The 22,281-nt window shown below is 43.9% G+C and overlaps 1 protein-coding gene across 3 annotated transcripts in view; it reads right to left on the bottom strand.

Moving 5' to 3' along the window:
• Positions 1–209: 209 nt before the first annotated feature.
• Positions 210–22,281, bottom strand: part of FGD5 (FYVE, RhoGEF and PH domain containing 5) — a 242,226-nt gene continuing 220,154 nt past the window's right edge. For 2 of the 3 annotated variants that reach the window (XM_089663339.1, XM_089663340.1), the window contains exons 19-21: positions 21,416–21,544; positions 13,352–13,506; positions 210–3,569 (exon numbers count right to left, since the gene is read on the bottom strand). In XM_089663339.1, the coding sequence (XP_089519465.1) occupies positions 3,533–3,569; positions 13,352–13,506; positions 21,416–21,544 (321 nt within the window). In that variant the 3' untranslated portion in view covers positions 210–3,532. The remainder of the gene's footprint in view (positions 3,570–13,351; positions 13,507–21,415; positions 21,545–22,281) is intronic. The other variant, XM_089663341.1, reaches the window with a different exon arrangement.

Here is a 22,281-nt window from a genome sequence, read left to right as displayed (position 1 = left end):
AATAATAAGAATAAAAATTTAAATAAGAATAAGAATAAAAATAAGAATAAAAATTAAAATAAGAATAAAAATAAGAATAAAAATTAAAATAACAATAAGAATAAAAATTAAAATAAGAATAAAAATAAGAATAAAAATAATAAGAATAAAAAAAAAAATACGCTCCAATTCCTGGAGACAATCCACGAGCAGCAAAAGAAGACAATCGATTCTTAATAATGACAACACCATTAAACATATTTATTTATACACGTACTTATTACAGATCATTGTAGAGTCGTATAAGAAGTGAACCTGGCTGTTTAGTCGAACATTTTAAATACGTTGGTCGGAGCCGACCGAGATCACTTAAGGCTTTTGTTTCCTATACAATAGCAAGTTCTCTGTAAACAACGCCATTTCAAAATAGCTAATATCTCGCATAGCTTGCTAAGTTTTTTTTCTTTTTTTTTGTATTGTTGAGGTTTATACATCGGAAATCCGGGTGGCGCAATGCACTTATCGATAATGAATGTAGACCATGAAGTTAGTCTCTTGGTGGAGCAGATCCATCGTCTTGGCACAAGAAACAAGGATGGGAAACTGAAAGAAAAATTTGGTGAATTATTTAATGATGACCAATGTGCCAATTTATTTGAAGCCAGGGTTGGAACTCTAAAAGCTGCCAAACGTAAGAAGATTTAGGTTCCACGTAGGTAGAGGGTAAAGTTGTCTTGTAGAACGTAGCGCTTTGAGGTTTATCGTGTTCCGAGTGAGAACTGCAGTTGGGTGAGGGCTCCCAGAATGTCCGCGCCCGGAAAAAAAAAATTGTAGCTCACTTTTTTAGATGACTTTTATCTGTTGGCTGCAGAAACTTTTTCTTGTTCCTTTCAGCATTTTTTTTTTCCTGTGTGTTTCAGCCATGTCTTTATAACCTTCATTAGAGGTATTTTTTTTTTGCCCATGGTCCGCTCTGCTGCGCTTTCTGCATTGTGTCCAGAGAGCAGATTTGTGTAATGTCTCTCCATGTACAATATGCGCAACTGGAGGAGAGACGAGCTTGACTGAAAAGGAGGAGGTCTCACAGAAGGCAACAAAGTATGTGAGAAAACTATTTAAAGGATAACTCCACTACTGTATAGCCACCGCCGCCAACACCCTGCAGGGATAAGCAAGAATGTCCTACAACAGGAGTTCTCATCCTTTTGGATACCAGGGCTCAGTAGATCCTTTCAAGCCCCATCAGTAAAAAATAAAGTTTATACTCACACAGCAAAAGTATGGGAATGCAAAACACGTATTGAAATGCTGGAAGACTCTGGATGGGGTTGGGTCTCACCGTAGGGCGATGGGGGTTGTAAAGTGGGTTAGTGGACTCTTCAGCAGACTTGGTTGCTCTGTAGGTGACAAGGTTTATGGAGGAGGCTTGGGGGGTTGTGTTATTGTGGAAGGTTGGAGGACACTGTTGGAGCTTGGTGGCACTATGGAGGGCTGGTGGAAACTATAGAGTCTGAGGGCTCTTTGGGGTCAGTATGGGGGCACTATGGAGGGCTGGTGGAAACTGTAGAGTCTGAGGGCTATTTGGGGTCAGTATGGGGGCACTATGGAGGGCTGGTGGAAACTGTAGAGTCTGAGGGCTCTTTGGAATCAGTTTGGGGGCACTATGGAGGGCTGGAGGCTCTGAAGCCGACTGGTGGAAACTATCAAGACTGTGGACTCTCAGGGAGGGGGGCATTATGGAGGGCTGGTGGAAATTATAGAGTCTGAGGGCTCTTTGGGATCAGTATGGGGGCTTGGGGGCACGATGGAGGGCTGGAGGCTCTGAAGCCGACTGGTGGAAACTATCAAGGCTGTGGACTCTCAGGGAGGGGGGCATTATGGAGGGCTGGTGGAAACTATAGAGTCTGAGGGCTCTTTGAGATCAGTATAGGGGCTTGGGGGCTCTATGGTGGGCTGGAAGCTCTGAAGCCGACTGGTGGAAACTATCAAGGCTGTGGACTCTCAGGGAGGGGGGCACTGTGGGAGGTTGGAGACTCCATGTAGGGCTGGAGGCTCTGAAGCAGGCTGGTGGAAACTATTGAGGCTGAGGCCTCTCTGGGGGCCACTGTTGGAGGTTGGGGGCACAATGGGGAGCTGGAGGCTCTGAAGCAGGCTGGTGGGCACTAGGAAGACTGAGGGCTCCCTGGGAGCACTGTGTGCCACTATGGGAGGTTGGGGGGCACTATGGGAGGTAGGACGCACTGAAGCTGACTGGTGGAAACTATCAAGACTGTGGACTTTCAGGGAGGGGGGTACAGTGGGAGGTTGGAGGCTCTGAAGCGGGCTGGTGGAAATTATGGAGGCTCTGCATCAGGCTGGGTATGGGAATATGGAGGCTGAAGGTTCTGTATGGTCACTGCGGAACACTATGGTTGCTGGGAGGCATCAAGAAAGGTTAAGAAATCTGCAGCTGGATGGAGACCCAGGAGAAGGGGAGCTGCGGCTTCAGAACCACTGTTCTACGAGCATCACTGTCAGAGCATCCATCCAGATGTGTATACCTATTGCCACCAATCTCTTGCAGGGATTAGCAAGGAGCAAACACATGAACAGGGGTGGCTGAGGACACTCAACACAAACCTGTTGTAGCATCCCTCTACACCAGCGGTGTCAAACTGGCGGCCCTCCATCTGTTGCCAAACTACAAGTCCCATGAGGCATTGCAAGGCTGACAGTTACAATCATGACTCTCAAAGGCATGATGGGACTTGTGGTTTCGCAACAGCCGGGGGGCCACCAGTTTTACACCCCTGCTGTACACCAACTGCCACCAATCTCCTGCAGAGAGGAGCAAACACATGAACAGAGATGCTTGGGGACATTCTTCACCCAACAATAAAGCCGCAGGCTGTCTGCCTCTTCTATGTCTCCCTTTCAATATTATGTCATGTTTGATTGTAGAAATGAGAAATTATGATTCAGTACCTGCAAGCTTTTTTAGCATGGTTAGGAGCAACGTAATTATTTTATTAAATATATATATATCAGGATGGTGCACTTATTCTTTAATAAGCTCACCATTGCGCCTCCTTTGCTCCCCATCTCTGACAGTACACGGCTGGGACAAGCACCTGCAATTGTTGAGGCTGATAGAAAATCTTATAAAATGACCTGCTACTTGAAAACCATTAGCACATTGTAAACAGGAATAAATGAATAGATTCGGTGGGGAGCCATTAGATTGTCTGCCTATGGAAAAAAAAAAACAAAAAACAACCTTTCTCCTAAAAAAAAAAAATTTGTAAAAAAGTTCAAAGTCAAAAGCAAAAGATCCGACTGTTCTGAATGACACATTCCAATCAAGGGTTGTAAAAAAAGTGGAATAAAACAAGATTTCATTCGAAGAGCTTGGTGGTGAAATTAAAGCACTATCCCTCTTCGCATCCCGCAGGGGGCGACGTGTGACTCTTTCTTCCTATAAATTCTGTTGTTTTTTTTTTTCTTTCCAGTTCAATCTTCAGGATTTACATTCAGATAATGTTCATTGGTTTAGCGGCCTTCTGATTAGCAAACGCTATAACACTGATGCTGCTTTTATGGCATCAACCCACCTGCAAAAGGCAATAAAAGAAATTAGTTTTATTGGGCAATTGAGGAAAGTAATTGTCTGCGTTATTCTAGCTGTGTGCAGCCGCTGTGTCATAAATGGGTATCGGTTTTTTGGCGAGACACACAGAATTATTTAAAATAGCTATAGCAGAGCATGTATTAGCCCCGGTTCACATATATGTGGCCGTGCGGGCCGCGTTTTGCGCAGGCATGAAAGCCCATTCATTTGAATGTACTCCGGTGCCCCGGGACACGCAGAAAAGAAGTCCCTGCACTTCTTCTGAAAACGCAGCCCACATGGGAACCTCGGTTCTCAGTACAGTTGCCCTTTCCAGTGCGGGTGGCCTGCCTTTAGAAGTAATGGCACCCTCCCACGGGTCCACATTCCTCTGTGTGGGTGGTGCAGCTGCACGGATTTTCGTGCAGATCAGCAGCCGCACCACCCGCACATATGTAAACCTAGCCTTAAAGTACTGGTAAGGGCTTCTATGTGCATTGTGGAGCGCGGCCGGGTGACCAGCCCGCTGAACGCCCTTACCGTTCGTGTGTTCGCCGAACACAAAAACGGCCCATGTTCGAGTTGAACATGAAGCCCAACCCTACACTTAATCATCACACCAATATTGTGCCAGTGAAGCCAAAGAGCATTTGTGAGGTCAGGTACTGATGTTGGATGAGGAAACCTGACTCACCATTAGAATTCCATTTCAACCTAAAGGTGTTCAGTAGGGTTGAGGTCATAGCTCTGTGCAAGACACTCAAATTCATCCACACCAAGGCTGACCATACATTATACAATTTTCTGTTCAATTTCTGCCCAATTTCCTTTAGATTTACCTTCAACTATGTAGTGCAAGGGCCGGCCTAATTGGATACAATTGAAAGTATTGTTTAGGTTTGACCTCGTATTATATGTTTTTTGGTAAATCAAAAGCAAAATTCTCAAGAAAATTGTAACAAGTATGGCCAGCCTAAGTTGATCAAACCATGTCTACATGGAGCTAGCATTGTACAGAAGGGCACAGTCATGATTGGCTATTCCCAAACTGGGAACACAATATGGTGCCAATGCAGCCAAAGGAGCACTTGTGAGTTCAGGTACTGATGTTGGATGAGAAGACCTGTCTCGTCAGTTTCATTCCAATTCATCCCAAAGGTGTTCAGTAGGGTTGAGGTCCAAGCTCTGTGCAGGACACTCGGGTTCCTCCACACCAACTGGTCAATTCATGTCTTTATAGATCTGTCTTTGTACACAGGGGCACAGTCAAGGTGGAACAAAAAAGTGTCCTCACCAAACTGTTAACAAAGGGTTGGAGGAACACAATTATCTACAATGTCTTTGTATGATGTAGTATTCACAGGACCTTTCACTGGAAACACCTGAACCTAATCTGGAAGGGGGTTCACATACGTTGGACCATAAAGTGTATCGGTTTTGAGTGTAATGACCCTATTACCATTATTGGTAGAGTTTTTAAATCATGAACCTCCAAGGGCAGAACTGAAGACCTGGCTCACCGTCAGCGTTCCAATCCATCCCAAAGGTGTTCAGTAGGGTTGAGGTCGGGGCTCTGTGCAGGACACTCAAGTTCCTCCACACCAAACTGGTCAATTCATGTCTTTATAGATCTGGCTTTGTACACAGAGGCACAGTCGAGGTGGAACAGAAAAGTGTCCTCACCAAACTGTTAACAAAGGGTTGGAGGAACACAATTATCTACAATGTCTTTGTATGATGTAGTATTCACAGGACCTTTCACTGGAAACACCTGAACCTAATCTGGAAGGGGGTTCACATACGTTGGACCATATAGTGTATCAGTTTGAAGCTTAAAAACCCTATTACCATTATTGGTAGAGTTCTTAAATCATGAACCTCCAAGGGCAGGACTGAAGACCTGGCTCACCGTCAGCGTTCCAATCCATCCCAAAGGTGTTCAGTAGGGTTGAGGTCCGGGCTCTGCAGAAGACACTCAGGTTCCTCCACACCAAACTGGTCACATGATGTCTTTATGTAGCTTGCATTGTACAGAGGGCCACAGTCATGATCGGCTGTTCCCAAAACTGGGAACACCTGACCATCACACCAATATGGTGCCCATGCAGTGAATGGAGATTTTTTATTTTTTTTTTTAAATCAAACTGATACAATTATTTACAACAAACAGATCACATCTCTCTATATGACAAAAATACTAACCATACAAAGATAATAACTCCCATTTAACAAACAGTCTTTGAAAAGAAAACAATAGAAATAATTTGGAGCGGAAAAGATAGAAAAAGTCAGAGAAGGGGCATGATAGAAAGGAAATATTGGAATTGGATATGCATGAGTGGTGATGAGATGGGGCACTGTAGACACATAAACATAAAATGAAATGGTGTCACAGTGCAGTAAACACAGCGTGCAATACGGGAGCGCACACTTGAATGTGCAGTGCAGGGATCGCTCAATACACCTGTACTTGTAGTACGTCTGGAAAGGATTAGATTTAGGGCTGTCATGGGGTCGGGGCAAGCAGGGGCATTTGTAAAATGTATCTAAACCCAAGAACAAAAATATACTATATTGCAGCCTACCAGCCTTTAGATATGGTGGCTGCAGTAGTTTTCTTTTTCCCTTTATTTTCACCAGTTGATCTTGCCAATACTCCCTGCCCTAGGGTGACAACACTCACTGTACTGTATCTGTGGAGGAGCAGTGTTGTCACCTTAGTACAGGAAGTGTGTTTGGACCACAGAACACCTCCCCCTTTCCTCACCTCCATAGCAAATTCTGTGATCCATAGAGGGGAACTGGGAGGGCTGCTTGAGACATCAGGAAATTATCAGACCACCTGTTTTCTGGCAGGATCACCTAATATTTTTTTTGCCCTTATTGAACAGATCTATAATATGTTTTCAATGGTATATTAAACATACCAAAAGAAATCAAATACATTAATTGTTAGGGTTTCCATACACCCTGAAGTGCCAATACAATTTTTTTTAATTGTCCCCCAGCTGCAATAAATATGATAACATCTGTTCAGGCTGCAGTATCCCCCCTCCCCAGAACCATCCCCTGCAGTAATTCTTTTTCACCACAAGATGTCCTCAGTCTTCCCAGCACTGTCCCCTGCAGTAATTCTTTTTCACCACAAGATGTCCTCAGTCTTCCCAGCACTGTCCCCTGCAGTAATTCTTTTTCACCACAAGATGTCCTCAGTCTTCCCAGCACTGTCCCCTGCAGTAATTCTTTTTCACCACAAGATGTCCTCAGTCTTCCCAGCACTGTCCCCTGCAGTAATTCTTTTTCATCACAAGATGTCCTCAGTCTTCCAAGTTGAGTGTATATGGAGGACATACTGTGAGTGCAGGGTGTCATAGACACACCCCTTAGAAGGAGGAGGAGTCACCACTCCCAGTGTAATAATACAGAGAGTGGTGTTGACATCATCACCTTTAGAGCTGTTCTCTGCCTCACTGAGGACCGCCTAGCCCAGAAAACAGGCAAAGAGGGAGTAGACCCTGGGTGTCACATGACTGGTAAGCATTAATAAAAATGAGGCAAAAAGAAATACTGCTGGGTGGCTTCTAGAAGAGGGTAAGATGGGGGGGCGGCAGAGCCCAAAGTTGGACTTTTTTTTTACCACCCATTAGTATAGTGAGAGTGGTCAACATAGGGAGAGGTGTTGTGACGTTACAGGACCTCTTTAACTGCAGGTCAGTAAGCTCATTCAGTAAGGCGGTATAAAGAGCAATTATGATTGCAGAATCCCATTGGACCAAATGCGTTTCCAGCTACCGAACATCAAAGGATTTGTGTCAGGCGGGAGTCGGCTCTACAGACCTCAAAGCATATTTATAGTGAAACTCCAATAAAATGCCAATAAAAGGAAACCGCTTTGATCTCCTTTCTCAACCATAAAAGGCGTTTTGCTGCTATTTTGTTGCCTTGTTACAGGTTTTATAGATGTTGTTTGAATCGATGTTTAGCCCGGGTTCACACTGATGCATAGTTCCATAGTTAGTCTGGCTGAAAAAAGACAAACGTCCATCCAGTTCAGCCAAAAAAAAAGTTATAATCCTACACCCCCAGTTGATCCAGAGGAAGGCAAAAAAATACCCAGCAAACCACGATCCAATTTGCTCCTGCTGGGAAACATTCCTTCCTGATCCCCCGAGAGGCAATCTGATATTCCCTGGATCACCTTTCCCTATAAATGTTATATCCAGTTATATTCTGTGTATCCAAGAAACAATCCAGGACTTTCCTACAGCAATCCACTGAGCTGGCCACAACCAACTCCTGAGGGAGTCTATTCCACATTCTCACAGCTCTTACTGTGAAGAAACCTTTCCATGTTTGGAGATTAAATTTCTTTTCCTCCAGATGTAAAGAGCGCCCCCTTGTCCTCTGTGATGACCTCAGGGGGAATAACTACACCGAGTTCACTATATGAACCACTACATTATACATGGAGATCATATTCCCCCCTTATGTATTATACATGGAGATCATATCCCCCCCTTATGTATTATACATGGAGATCATATCCCCCCTTATGTATTATACGTGGAGATCATATCCCCCCTTATGTATTATACATGGAGATCATATCCCCCCTTATGTATTATACATGGAGATCATATCCCCCCTTATGTATTATACGTGGTGATCATATCCCCCCTTATGTATTATACATAGAGATCATATCCCCCCTTATGTATTATACGTGGTGATCATATCCCCCCTTATGTATTATACATAGAGATCATATCCCCCCTTATGTATTATACGTGGTGATCATATCCCCCCTTATGTATTATACGTGGTGATCATATCCCCCCCCCCTTATGTATTATACATGGAGATCATATCCCCCCCCCTTATGTATTATACATGGAGATCATATCCCCCCTATGTATTATACATGGAGATCATATCCCCCCTTATGTATTATACGTGGTGATCATATCCCCCCTTATGTATTATACATAGAGATCATATCCCCCCTTATGTATTATACGTGGTGATCATATCCCCCCTTATGTATTATACATAGAGATCATATCCCCCCTTATGTATTATACGTGGTGATCATATCCCCCCTTATGTATTATACGTGGTGATCATATCCCCCCCCCCTTATGTATTATACATGGAGATCATATCCCCCCCCCCTTATGTATTATACATGGAGATCATATCCCCCCTATGTATTATACATGGAGATCATATCCCCCCTTATGTATTATACATGGAGATCATATCCCCCCTTATGTATTATACATGGAGATCATATCCCCCCCTTATGTATTATACATGGAGATCATATCCCCCCCTTATGTATTATACATGGAGATCATATCCCCCCTTATATATTATACATGGTGATCATATCCCCCCTTATGTATTATACATGGAGATCATATCCCCCCTTATGTATTATACATGGAGATCATATCCCCCCCCCTTATGTATTATACATGGAGATCATATCCCCCCCCCTTATGTATTATACATGGAGATCATATCCCCCCCCCTTATGTATTATACATGGTGATCATATCCCCCCTTATGTATTATACATGGAGATCATATCCCCCCCCCTTATGTATTATACATGGAGATCATATCCCCCCCCCTTATGTATTATACATGGAGATCATATCCCCCCCCCTTATGTATTATACATGGAGATCATATCCCCCCCCCTTATGTATTATACATGGAGATCATATCCCCCCCCCATGTATTATACATGGAGATCATATCCCCCCTTATGTATTATACATGGAGATCATATCCCCCCTTATGTATTATACATGGAGATCATATCCCCCCTTATGTATTATACATGGAGATCATATCCCCCCTTATGTATTATACATGGAGATCATATCCCCCCTTATGTATTATACATGGAGATCATATCCCCCCCTTATGTATTATACATGGAGATCATATCCCCCCTTATATATTATACATGGTGATCATATCCCCCCTTATGTATTATACATGGAGATCATATCCCCCCTTATGTATTATACATGGTGATCATATCCCCCCCCTTATGTATTATACATGGAGATCATATCCCCCCCCTTATGTATTATACATGGAGATCATATCCCCCTTATGTATTATACATGGAGATCATATCCCCCCTTAATTTCCGCTTCCAGTTTCTGTGCGAATTCCGCACCAATTCACAATCGCACCTCGTTCATTTGAACCACTGCAGGGTGTATATGTTAACAACACCCCAAAATCATTTTGCAAAAAAAAAAGGGTCCTGCACCCTTTTTGTGCGGATGCAATGCGATTTGAGCCATACATAAAAAAAAAACAAAAAAAAAAACAGCCTTTATTATCACTTTACATAAAATAAAAAAATAAAACGACAAAATCATTACTAAGCCCGAGTCCACGCTTCTGCGGTGCGGCATATCGCACGTGATTCACACAGGCACCGCACAGAATTCGCATGTGATTCGCACAGGCACCGCACAGAATTCGCATGTGATTCGCACAGGCACCGCACAGAATTCGCATGTGATTCACACAGGCACCGCACAGAATTCGCATGTGATTCCCACAGGCACCGCACAGAATTCGCATGTGATTCGCACAGGCACCGCACAGAATTCGCATGTGATTCCCACAGGCACCGCACAGAATTCGCATGTGATTCCCACAGGCACCGCACAGAATTCACATGTGATTCACACAGGCACCGCACAGAATTCGCATGTGATTCGCACAGGCACCGCACAGAATTCGCATGTGATTCGCACAGGCACCGCACAGAATTCACATGTGATTCACACAGGCACCGCACAGAATTCGCATGTGATTCCCACAGGCACCGCACAGAATTCGCACATGATTCACACAGGCACCGCACAGAATTCACATGTGATTCACACAGGCACCGCACAGAATTCGCATGTGATTCACACAGGGACCGCACAGAATTCGCATGTGATTCACACAGGCACCGCACAGAATTCGCACGTGATTCACACAGGCACCGCACAGAATTCGCACGTGATTCACACAGGCACCGCACAGAATTCGCATGTGATTCACACAGGCACCACACAGAATTCGCATGTGATTCACACAGGCACCGCACAGAATTCGCATGTGATTCGCACAGGCACCGCACAGAATTCGCATGTGATTCGCACAGGCACCGCACAGAATTCGCATGTGATTCACACAGGCACCACACAGAATTCGCATGTGATTCCCACAGGCACCGCACAGAATTCGCATGTGATTCACACAGGCACCGCACAGAATTCACATGTGATTCACACAGGCACCGCACAGAATTCACATGTGATTCACACAGGCACCGCACAGAATTCACATGTGATTCACACAGGCACCGCACAGAATTCACATGTGATTCGCACAGGCACCGCACAGAATTCACATGTGATTCACACAGGCACCGCACAGAATTCGCATGTGATTCACACAGAATTGCGGTGCGGTGGTTTTATTTTTTCATTTTATTTAAAGTGATAATAAAGGCTGTTTTTTTTTTGTTAAAAAAAAACAAACAAAAACAAACAAAAAAAAAAGTTCTACTTACCTACCCTGCTTCCCTTTTTCCGATATCTGATAATTTTTTGCATACGATTTTCTATGACAAACCTACTATTGAGCAAAAAGAAGTGGTTTCCTTTAACTGCAGTTTTATTGGAGTTTTCAGCCCACGTGCGTACTAGTGGAACACGTGACAACGTGTGTCATGCTTGCAGTCCCAATCACTGTGAATCCCCCCCCCCCCCCAAGCATGTGCAAAAAACAGGTAAAAAGTGCTTGAAGCTCAAAAAGGTGCATAAGCGTCTTTGCCGTTTGTCGCACATCGAGCAGCCCACTGAAATGAATGCACTGTCCTACATGGGAAGTGTGACTACACGCTAAATATGCGCATAAGCAGGACGCCTGTTGTCACCACACACTAGTGTGAATGGGGGTTCAGTTTAGTTGTATTAGTTACATGAGAATTCTACCCTAAACCTAACTACTCTTAAAAATGCTCCCCTCCCCCCTCCTAACACCTATTTTTTTTACTGTGAAGGAAAATTATATATACTTACCAATTTTCAGCCCGCTGCGGTTTAGTCATGTGATCCCCTGTGCGTCAGCCATTAGCAGCTGCAGGGGAGAGGAGAGAGCACTCAACAACACCTGGCAACCCTGGGAGTGGTGGTGTCACCCATAGGCTCCCATGTCCCAGCCATTGTTGCTTATCCCTCTCCTCTCCCCTGCAGCTGCCGTGGGCAGACACAGGATCATGTGACCAGACAGGAGCAGCCTGAAAATAGTTATATACTATTTATACATGCCTATTTTTAGCCCGCTCCGGTCCAGTCGTGTGATCCCCTATTTCAGCCAGCAGCAGCTACAGGGGAGAGGGGAGAGAGAACTCAACAACAGCTAGGAATGGTGGCATCACCCATAGGCTCCCATGTTCTGGCCGTTGTTGCTGCTCCCTCTCCTCTCCCCTGCAGCTGCCGCTGGCAGACCCAGGATCATGTGGCCGGACCAGAGCAGCCTGAAAATAGTTAAGTACTATATATACTGGCCTATTTTCAGCCTGTTGTAGTCCGGTCATGTGATCCCCTATGTCAGTCAGTGGCAGCTACAGGGGAGAGGAGAGAAAGCACTCAACAACGGCTTGGAACGGTGGCATCACCCATAGGCTCCCATGTTTCAGAGCTGTTGTTTCCGCTCCCTCTCCCCTGCACCCGCTGCCGACAGACACACGCAGCAGCCTGAAAATAGTGAAGTAATATATATACTGGCCGATTTTCAGCCCGCTCTAGTCATGTGATCCCCTATGTCAGCCAGCAGAAGCTACAGGGGAGAGAAAAGAGAGCACTCAACAACGGCTGGGAACCATGGGAGTGGTGGCGTCACCCATAGGCTCCCATGTCCCAGCCGTTGTCAGCGCTTTCTTCTCTCCCCTGCAGCTGCTGCTTACAGACCCAGAATCATGTGGCCGGACCAGAGCAGCCTGGAAATAGTTAAGTACTATATATACTGGCCTATATACAGCCCGCTCTAGTCATGTGATCCCCTATGTCAACCAGCAGCAGCTACAGGGGAGAGAACAGAGAGCACTCAACGATGGCTGGGAACCAGGGGAGTGGTGGCGTCACCCATAGGCTCCCATGTCCCAGCTGTTGCTGCTGCCCTATGTCAGCCAGCAGAAGCTACAGGGGAGAGAAAAGAGAGCACTCAACGATGGCTGGGAACCAGGGGAGTGGTGGCGTCACCCATAGGCTCCCATGTCCTAGCCGTTGTCAGCGCTTTCTTCTCTCCCCTGCAGCTGCTGCCACCAGACACAGGATCATGTGGCCGGACCACAGCAGCCTGGAAATAGTTAAATACTATATATACTGGCCTATATTCAGCCCGTTCTGGTCATGTGATCCCCTATGTCAACCAGCAGCAGCTACAGGGGAGAGAAAAGAGAGCACTCATCAACGGCTGGGAACCAGGGGACTGGTGGCGTCACCCACAGGCTCCCATGTCCCAGCTGTTGCTGCCGCTCCTTCTCCTCTCCCCTGCAGCTGACAAGTCGCAGAAGTGCAAATAGGCTCGTAGGGTGGAATTCGACTTTTAGGGCTCAGTTCTGATTGGTCCTTTTGGGTAATCCTTTATCACCATTGGTCTTTGCTCCGCCTTCCCGAATAATCGGGGGCAGCAGTTGCGCAGCATTGGCAGGAAGTGAGAGTCAGGAGAGAGGCAGGCGGAGGGAGCAGCGGGTACCTGATGGCGGTATTGGTGTCTGCCGCTTTGAAGCTATAGTACAAGGTCTGCTTGTGATAGAGCTGGAACACTGTGCCCAGCTTGGGGTTCTGGTCCCAGTTCTCAGGCACAATGTGGAAACCTAATAAAGGCAAACTTTCTGAGGCCATTTTGTCCTAAAAGAGAAGGATAAAAAAATGTGAACACGTCAAGGTTTATAAATACTGACAGGGCCACTTCAAAGGGGATTTATTATTCCACTCATGACACCGGAACACCACTCTATAGCAATGGCGTCCTATTTCCCCCGGAAAGGTCCATCTTTCAATTGAAGCGTATAGCTAGTTAGAATATTCTGTCTTCATCTCCCATAGTGTAGGGTAGTGGTCTCCAAACTGTGGCCTGGGGGCCGAATGCGGCACTTTGCTTGTCTTCGTTTAGTCCTTGGGGCACTATTCCTCCCACTGACACCAATGATAGAGCATGATTCCTCCCACAGACACCGAAAATGGGGCACTATTCCTTCCATTGATACCAATGATGGGGCACTATTCCTCCCACTGACACCAATGATGGGACACTAATCCTCCCACTGACACCAACAATGGAGTACTATTCCTTCCACTGACACCAATGATGGGGCACTATTCCTCCCACTGACACCAATGATGGGACACTATTCCTCCCACTGATACCAATGATGGGGCACTATTCCTCCCACTGACACCAATGATGGGGCACTATTCCCCCCACTGACACCAATGATGGGGCACTATTCCTCCCGCTGACACCAAAGATGGGACACTATTCCTCCCACTGACACCAATGATGGGACACTATTCCTTCCACTGACACCAAAGATGGGGCACTATTCCTTCCACTGACACCAAAGATGGGGCACTATTCCTTCCACTGACACCAATGATGGGGCACTATTCCTCCCACTGATACCAATGATGGGGCACTATTCCTCCCACTGACACCAATGATGGGGCACTATTCCTCCCACTGATACCAATGATGGGGCACTATTCCTCCCACTGATACCAATGATGGGGCACTATTCCTGCCACTGACACCAATGATGGGGCACTATTCCTCCCACTGACACCAATGATGGAGCACTATTCCTCCCACTGACACCAATGATGGGGCACTATTCCTCCCACAGATACCAACGTTGGGACACTATTCCATCCACTGACTCCAACAATGGGACACTATTCCTTCCGATGACACCAAAGATGGAGCACTATTCCTCCCACTGACACCAATGATGGGGCACTATTCCTCCCACTGACACCAATGATGGGGCACTATTCCTCCCACTGACACCAATGATGGGGCACTATTCCTCCCACTTACACCAATGATGGGACACAATTAATTCCACTGACACCAATGATGGGACACAATTCCTCCAACTGACGCCAAAAATGGGGCATTGTTCCTCCCACTGAAACCAATGATTGGACACTATTCCTTCCTCTGACACCAATGATGGGGCGTTATTCCTCCCACTGACAACAATGATGGGGCACAATTAATTCCACTGACACCAGTGATCGGACATGATTCCTCCCACTGACACCAATAATGGGGCACTAATAATTTCCCTAATAGCAAAGACGGCACATTTTCTACTCCCACTGCCCACAGCTCGGCCCTCCTAAACTCTGAAGGACTGTAAACTGGCCCCTTGTTTAAAAAGTTTGGAGACCCCTGTTGCAGAGAAAAGTTAGAACCCTGTCAGTTATTTTTTTCCCTCTGTCCCACTGGGGAGATTTTCTCTCATTTTCCATCCCGGTGACACAACAGGAATTGAGTGAATATCACCAAAATGAGGAAAATAACATTTTTGTCCCCGGAATAGGTATCATGATTGGACATTTTTTTCTTCTGTTCGTGTTTTGGGGATCACCATACAATGTTGGATTTCCTTTGCTCCCTGTCCCGGGGATAAATGGGGCGAGTAAATCTCTGCAGCGGGGACACAGACATTAGTGACAACCTGACAGGGGTTCTAACCTTCCACCCCAAAAATAAAAACGGGTGTGGACAGCGATACACGTTAATGCACGGGTGTCATCTGGAGGAAGGACGGGGTCAGCCTGCATCAGGCTCATCCAATGGACAGTGAGCCACGTCAGATGGGCAATTTTGCAGCAAAATTTTCTTTTTTAGTGCTACAAATCACTACACATATGGAAGAAAAATATATCTGAAATATATTTTAAAAATATTCTTCCCAAATATATTGACATATATTTGAAATACTACAATTTTTTGCCATATTCAATATATTTCAATAGAAAATAATAATAATATAAAAAAAAACATTATATATATATATATATATACACACACACATACATACTTACATACATACATACATATACACACACACACACACACACACATACATACTTACATACATACATACATACATACATATACACACACACACACACATACACATACATACTTACATACATACATACATATACACACACACACACACACACACACACACACACACACACACACACACACACACACATACATACATACATATACACACACACACACACACACACACACACATACTTACATACATACATACATATACACACACACACACACACACACACACATACATACATACATACATATACACACACACACACATACTTACATACATACATACATATACACACACACACACACATACATACATACATATACACACACACACACACACACACACATACTTACATACATACATACATATACACACACACACACACACACACACACATACATACTTACATACATACATACATATACACACACACATACTTACATACATACATACATATACACACACACACACACATACATACATACATATACACACACACACACACATACATACATACATATACACACACACACACACACACACACATACTTACATACATACATACATATACACACACACACACACACACACACACACACATACTTACATACATACATACATATACACACACACACACACACACACACACACACACATACATACATACACACACACACACATGCATACTTACATACATACATACATATACACACACATACACACTGGATTTTGAAATGCATTTTTATTACAAAATATATGAATAAATATTTTTAAAGATACATTTCAAATATACTGTAAGTCTTTAAAAATACAAATCTACATTTTTGGAATGCATTTACAAATATATGTAAAAATATATGTAAAAATCTGAAGAATATATTTATATATATTTTTAAAATATATTCTTCAGATTTCTTTTAACATTAAAAATATATGTTGAAATTGCTTTTTTATATGTTAAAAGAAATCTGAAGAATATATTTAAAAAATATATATAAATATATAAAATATATTCTTCAGATTTTTACATATATTTTTACATATATTTGTAAATGCATTCCAAAAATGTAGATTTGTATTTTTAAAGACATACAGGATATTTGAAATGTATTTTTTTTTTTTTTAAATTCTGATATTTTGTAATAAAAACACATTTCAACATGCAGTGTATGTATATATATATATATATATATATATATATATATATATATAATATATATAAGCTAAGGGTTTTTTTTTATTCACGTTAATATTTATTGAAATGATTGTTTAAAATAATAACTTAAATATTTGTAATAACTATTACAATTTAAATGAAATATTTTAAAATCTATTTAATGAATCTTAACATTGAACATATACATACAGATATTTATTGAAATATATTGAATACGGCCAAAATTGTAGCATTTCAAATATATGTCAATATATTTGGGAAGAAAATTATTAAAATATATTTCAAATATATTTTTCTTCCATGTGGGGCTGCGCATGGTGGACGTAATCTTAAGGAGTTTCCACAGAAGAAGAACACTATTTGTTTGGACTTTTTGATTTTGATTTTTGATTTACTGTCAGTGTTTTTGGTTTTTCTAGTTATGTTTTATACGGATTGAGTATTTTTGATCATGTAGCGCAGCACATATATATCATTACATGTTCTGTCCTTCGTCTCACCGAACAACGGGTGTCGGCCAATGGATGACCGCCGGCACCCGCTGATCGGCTTCTGCTGTGACTAATCACAGCAGCAGTGGCGCACATTCGCACCGTACCATGAAGTGCAGATCCACGTGTACATACATGATTCTACACGCAGGGGGCGCCCTGTAGCAGTAAAGCGATCATCGACTGGTGTGCTCTGCTACAAATCTCCATCCTTCAGCAATTTATAGAAAGGCCACCGAGGTGAATGATGAGCAGGGGTGGACTGACTATTTGGAAACTCGGGCACTGCCTGAGGGCCCGGGGTCAGTAGGGGGCCCCATGAGATGCCCCTGGTACCTTTTTCATAGGCTTTTTGAGTTTGGGCAAGGACACAGGGGCCCCATGATCCCCTATTGCCCGGGGGCCCCATGAGTTGTCAGTCCGCCCCTGATGATGAGTGACAGTCATTGGCGAGCCAACCACTGATACAAAACTGAGCGACTGAACTGCAAATCATTGTAAAATGATGTTCCTATTTAAAAAAAAAAAAAAGAGGATTGCTGCGAAAAACATTGCCCATCTGGCATGGCCCTTGGACCTAAATTCAGTTCAGATTAGTGGAAGAAAAAATCTGATCGGCTGCTTGGTGTCACTGCATCATGACACCACCCAGCAGAACAAACCTGAGCCCTGGTTCACACTAATGCGGTGCGGGGAAATGCAGCAAATCCTGTGCGTTTCCCGAACCGCATTGCAATCACGTGCGATCTGATACGGGTGTCAATGTTAAATGAAAGACACAGATCGCAAAACGCAGTGCGACTGCCAGAATTTGCATCGCATGGGTGTTCACGAATCGCATGGGTGTTCGCGAATCAGATGCGGGGAAAAAAAAAAGGATGCGATTTGAGCCATACAAAATGTATGGCTCAAATCGCACCACGGAGACATTGCACGTGATTTGCACAGGAGTGCGGTGCTGTTCCTGTGCGAATCACATGCGATGTGCCGCACCGCATATATGTGAACCGGGACTGATCATACTAAATGATGAGATGCAGGCGGTGTCTAATATATAGAATGGCCTTCACATTTGGAAGCAATATTGCGAGCGTAAAACATGTGACCTAATGAGCGCGGTGTATGGGGCTTCACATCACAATCTACTGACACATATATATGGGATTTAAAGAAAAAAATGGATCAAAGTGACCCCCCCACCTTCAGCCAACATTTGCTATATTATCAATATTATCATTATTACTATTATTTTCCTTTGTTGGTTGTTAGTTTTTTCAGCTTACAATGCCTTGAAAAAGTATTCATACCCTTGGATATGCCATGGGTTTGCTTTGTGAATTGGAGATAAATGTATTCTTAGTTGTGCTGTGTTCTGTGTGCAGTCAAAGCCGACAATATTTAATTTTACAGCCTCATACAGGGCCTTGAAAAAGTCTTCACACCCCTTGAAATTTTCCCCACATTGTCATGTGACCACCAAACACGTCAATGTATTTTATTGGGATTGGATGTGATGGACCAACACAAAGTGGCCCATAATTGTGAAGTGGAAGGAAAATTAGAAATGGTTTTCAACATTTTTTACAAATAAATCTCTGAAAAGTGTGGCGGCATTTGTATTCAGCCCCCCGAAGTCAATACTTTGTAGGACCCCCTTTCTCTGCAATTACAGTCTTTTTGTGGGTGTCTTTGCACATCTAGAGAGGGACATTTCTGCCCGTTCTTCTTTGCAGAATCGCTCAAGCTCTATCAGATTGGATGGAGAGCGTCTGGGAACAGCAATTTTCAGGTCTGGCCACAGATCCTCCATTGGATTTAGGTCTGGACTATGACTGGGCCATTCTAACACATGAAGATGCTTTGATCGGAACCATTCCATTGTAGCTCTGGCTGGATGTTTCAGGTCGTTGTCCTGCTGGAAGGTGAACCTCTGTCCCGGTCTCAAGTCTTTTGCAGACTCTAACAGGTTTTCTTCTAAGATTGCTCTGTGTTTGGCTCCATCCATCTTCCCATCAACTCTGACCAGCTTCCTTGTCCCTGCTGAAGAAAAGCATCCCCACCACATGATGCTGCCACCATGTTTCACAGTGGGGATGGTGTGTTCAGGAGGATGGGCAGTGTTAGTTTTCCGCCACACATAGCGTTTTGCTTTTAGGCCAAAAAGTTCAGTTTTGGTCTCCTCTGACCAGAGCCCCTTCTTCCACATGTTTGCTGTGTCCCCCACATGGGTTCTCACAAACTGCAAACGGGACTTCTTATGGCTTTCTTCCAACAATGGCTTTCTTCTTGTCACTCTTCCATAAAGGTCAGATTTGTGGAGTGTACGACTAATAGTTGTCCTGAGGACAGATTCCCCCACCTGAGCTGTGGATCTCTGCAGCTCCTCCATAGTTCCCATGGGCCTCTTGGCTGCTTCTCTGATGAATGCTTTCCTTGCCCCGCCGGTCAGTTTAGGTGGACGGCCATGTCTTGGTAGGTTGGCAGTTGTGCCATACTTTTTCCATTTGCAGATGATGGATTGAACAGTGCTCCGTGAGATGTTCAAAGCTTGGGAGATTTTTTATAAACTAACCCTGCTTTAAACTTCTCCACAACTTCATCCCTGACCTGTCTGGTGTGTTCCTTGGCCTTCATGATGCTGTTTGTTCACTAATGTTCTCTAACAAGCCTCCGAGGGTGTCACAGAACAGCTGTTATTATACTGAGATTACATGACACACAGGGGGACTCTATTTACTAATTAGGTGATTCCTGAAGGCAATTGGTTCCTCTAGATTTTAGTTAGGGGTATCAGTTGAATGCTCTCCTTGCCCGACCTGTCAGTTTAGGAGGACGGCCATGTCTTGGTAGATTGGCAGTTGTGCCATACTCTTTGCATTTTCAGATTGAGGATTGAACAGTGCTCTATGAGATATTTAAAGCAGGGTTAGGTTACACAAAAATATCCCAACCTTTGAACATCTCACAGAGCACTGTTTAATCCTCAATCCGAAAATGCAAAGAGTATGGCACAACTGCCAACCTACCAAGACATGGCCGTCCACCTAAACTGACAGGCCGGGCAAGGAAAGCATTCAACTGATACCCCTAACTAAAATCTAGTGGAACCAATTGCCTTCAGGAGTCACCTAATTAGTAAATAGAGTCCACCTGTGTGTCATGTAATCTCAGTATAACAACAGCTGTTCTGTGAAGCCCTCGGACGCTTGTTAGAGAACATTAGTGAACAAACAGCATCATGAAGGCTAAGGAACACACCAGACAGGTCAGGGATGAAGTTGTGGAGAATTTTAAAGCAGGGTTAGGTTATAAAAAAATATCCCAAGCTTTGAACTTCTCCACAACTTCATCCCTGACCTGTCTGGTGTGTTCCTTGGCCTTCATGATGCTGTTTGTTCACTAATGTTCTCTAACAAACCTCTGAAGGCTTCACAGAACAGCTGGATTTATACTGACATCACATGACACACAGGGGGACTCTATTTACTAATTGGATGACTCCGGAAGGCAATTGGTTCCACTAGATTTTAGTTAGGGGTATAAGAGTAGAGGAGGCTGAATACAAATGCACGCCACACTTTTCAGATATTTCTTTGTAAAAAATGTTGAAAACCATTTATCATTTTCCTTCCACTTCACGATGTACCACTTTGTGTCAGTCTATCACATCAAATCCCAATAAAATACATTGACGTTTTTGGTTGTAACATTTCAAGGGGTATGAATACTTTTCCAAGGCACTGTATATGACTGTAAAAGTAAATATTGTCGGCTTTGACTGTCTTTGCACCCAGGACACAACACAACTAAGAATAAATTCATCTCCAATTCACAAAGCAAACCCATGTCATATCCAAGGGCGAACACAAGACCTCTGCCAATACCCTGCTACTCTGAAGGTGGGAAGCCACTTTTCATGTCATAATGTTCCAGAATTTCAATGGGGACAATGGCCATGCATGGGAAGGCAGCGTGAACGACGTCATGGCGCTCACCTCGCAGGCAGTGTAGGTATACAGTACTTTGCCTTTAATGACAAACCAGCGTTTCTTCCAGTACTTTTTGCCCTTTTTGCACCGGTGTAAGTAGCCGCTGATCGAAGCGCTTTCTCCGGAGGCTGCTGCCTGGGAAGAGATGGAAGGGAATTTTATATTTAGGGTTGTTTGTTTTAAAACTGTTTTCCTTTTTTTTTTTTTTTGTTTTTTTTTATATACTTTGGGAAACCTTATTTACGCAGTTACAGAGCTATAAAACAGGAAAGTGTCAGATACTGGAAACAAGAGCTTTCTATTCAACTCAAATAGTTTGCTGTTATTTGCAGTACTTGGACATTGCAGTGGGACAGTCTTGTGGATAAATTAACAAAAACCTTCTAAAACATCAGAAAGTTATTTATCTTGGCAGAGTCTACTCAAGCTGTTACAGAAACATCACTTTTTGGGTGGAGTGTTCCTTTAAGAACAACATAATTCTGTTTATACTGCCCAACACCATATCAAACACATACTCCTCTTCTTTACCTACAGCCTGCTGTCTTACCCTCCACACCCTTCCCTGAACATACTGCCCACTGTCATACCCTCTGCACTCCCCTCCAGCACATAATGCCCACTGTCATACCCTCTGCACTCCCCTCCAGCACATAGTGCCCACTGTCATACCCTCTGCACTCTCCTCCAGCACATAGTGCCCACTGTCATACCCTCTGCACTCTCCTCCAGCACATACTGCCCACTGTCATACCCTCTGCATTCTCCTCCAGCACATGGTGCCCACTGTCATACCCTCTGCACTCTCCTCCAGCACATAGTGCCCATTGTCATACCCTCTGCACTCTCTTCCAGCACATGGTGCCCACTGT

Source organism: Staurois parvus, unplaced genomic scaffold (assembly GCF_062004578.1).
Source record: "Staurois parvus isolate SC_StPar_1 unplaced genomic scaffold, SC_StPar_1.0 ptg001670l, whole genome shotgun sequence".
NCBI classification, from domain to species: Eukaryota; Metazoa; Chordata; class Amphibia; order Anura; family Ranidae; genus Staurois; species Staurois parvus.
This window is presented reverse-complemented; position numbering and strand designations above follow the sequence as displayed.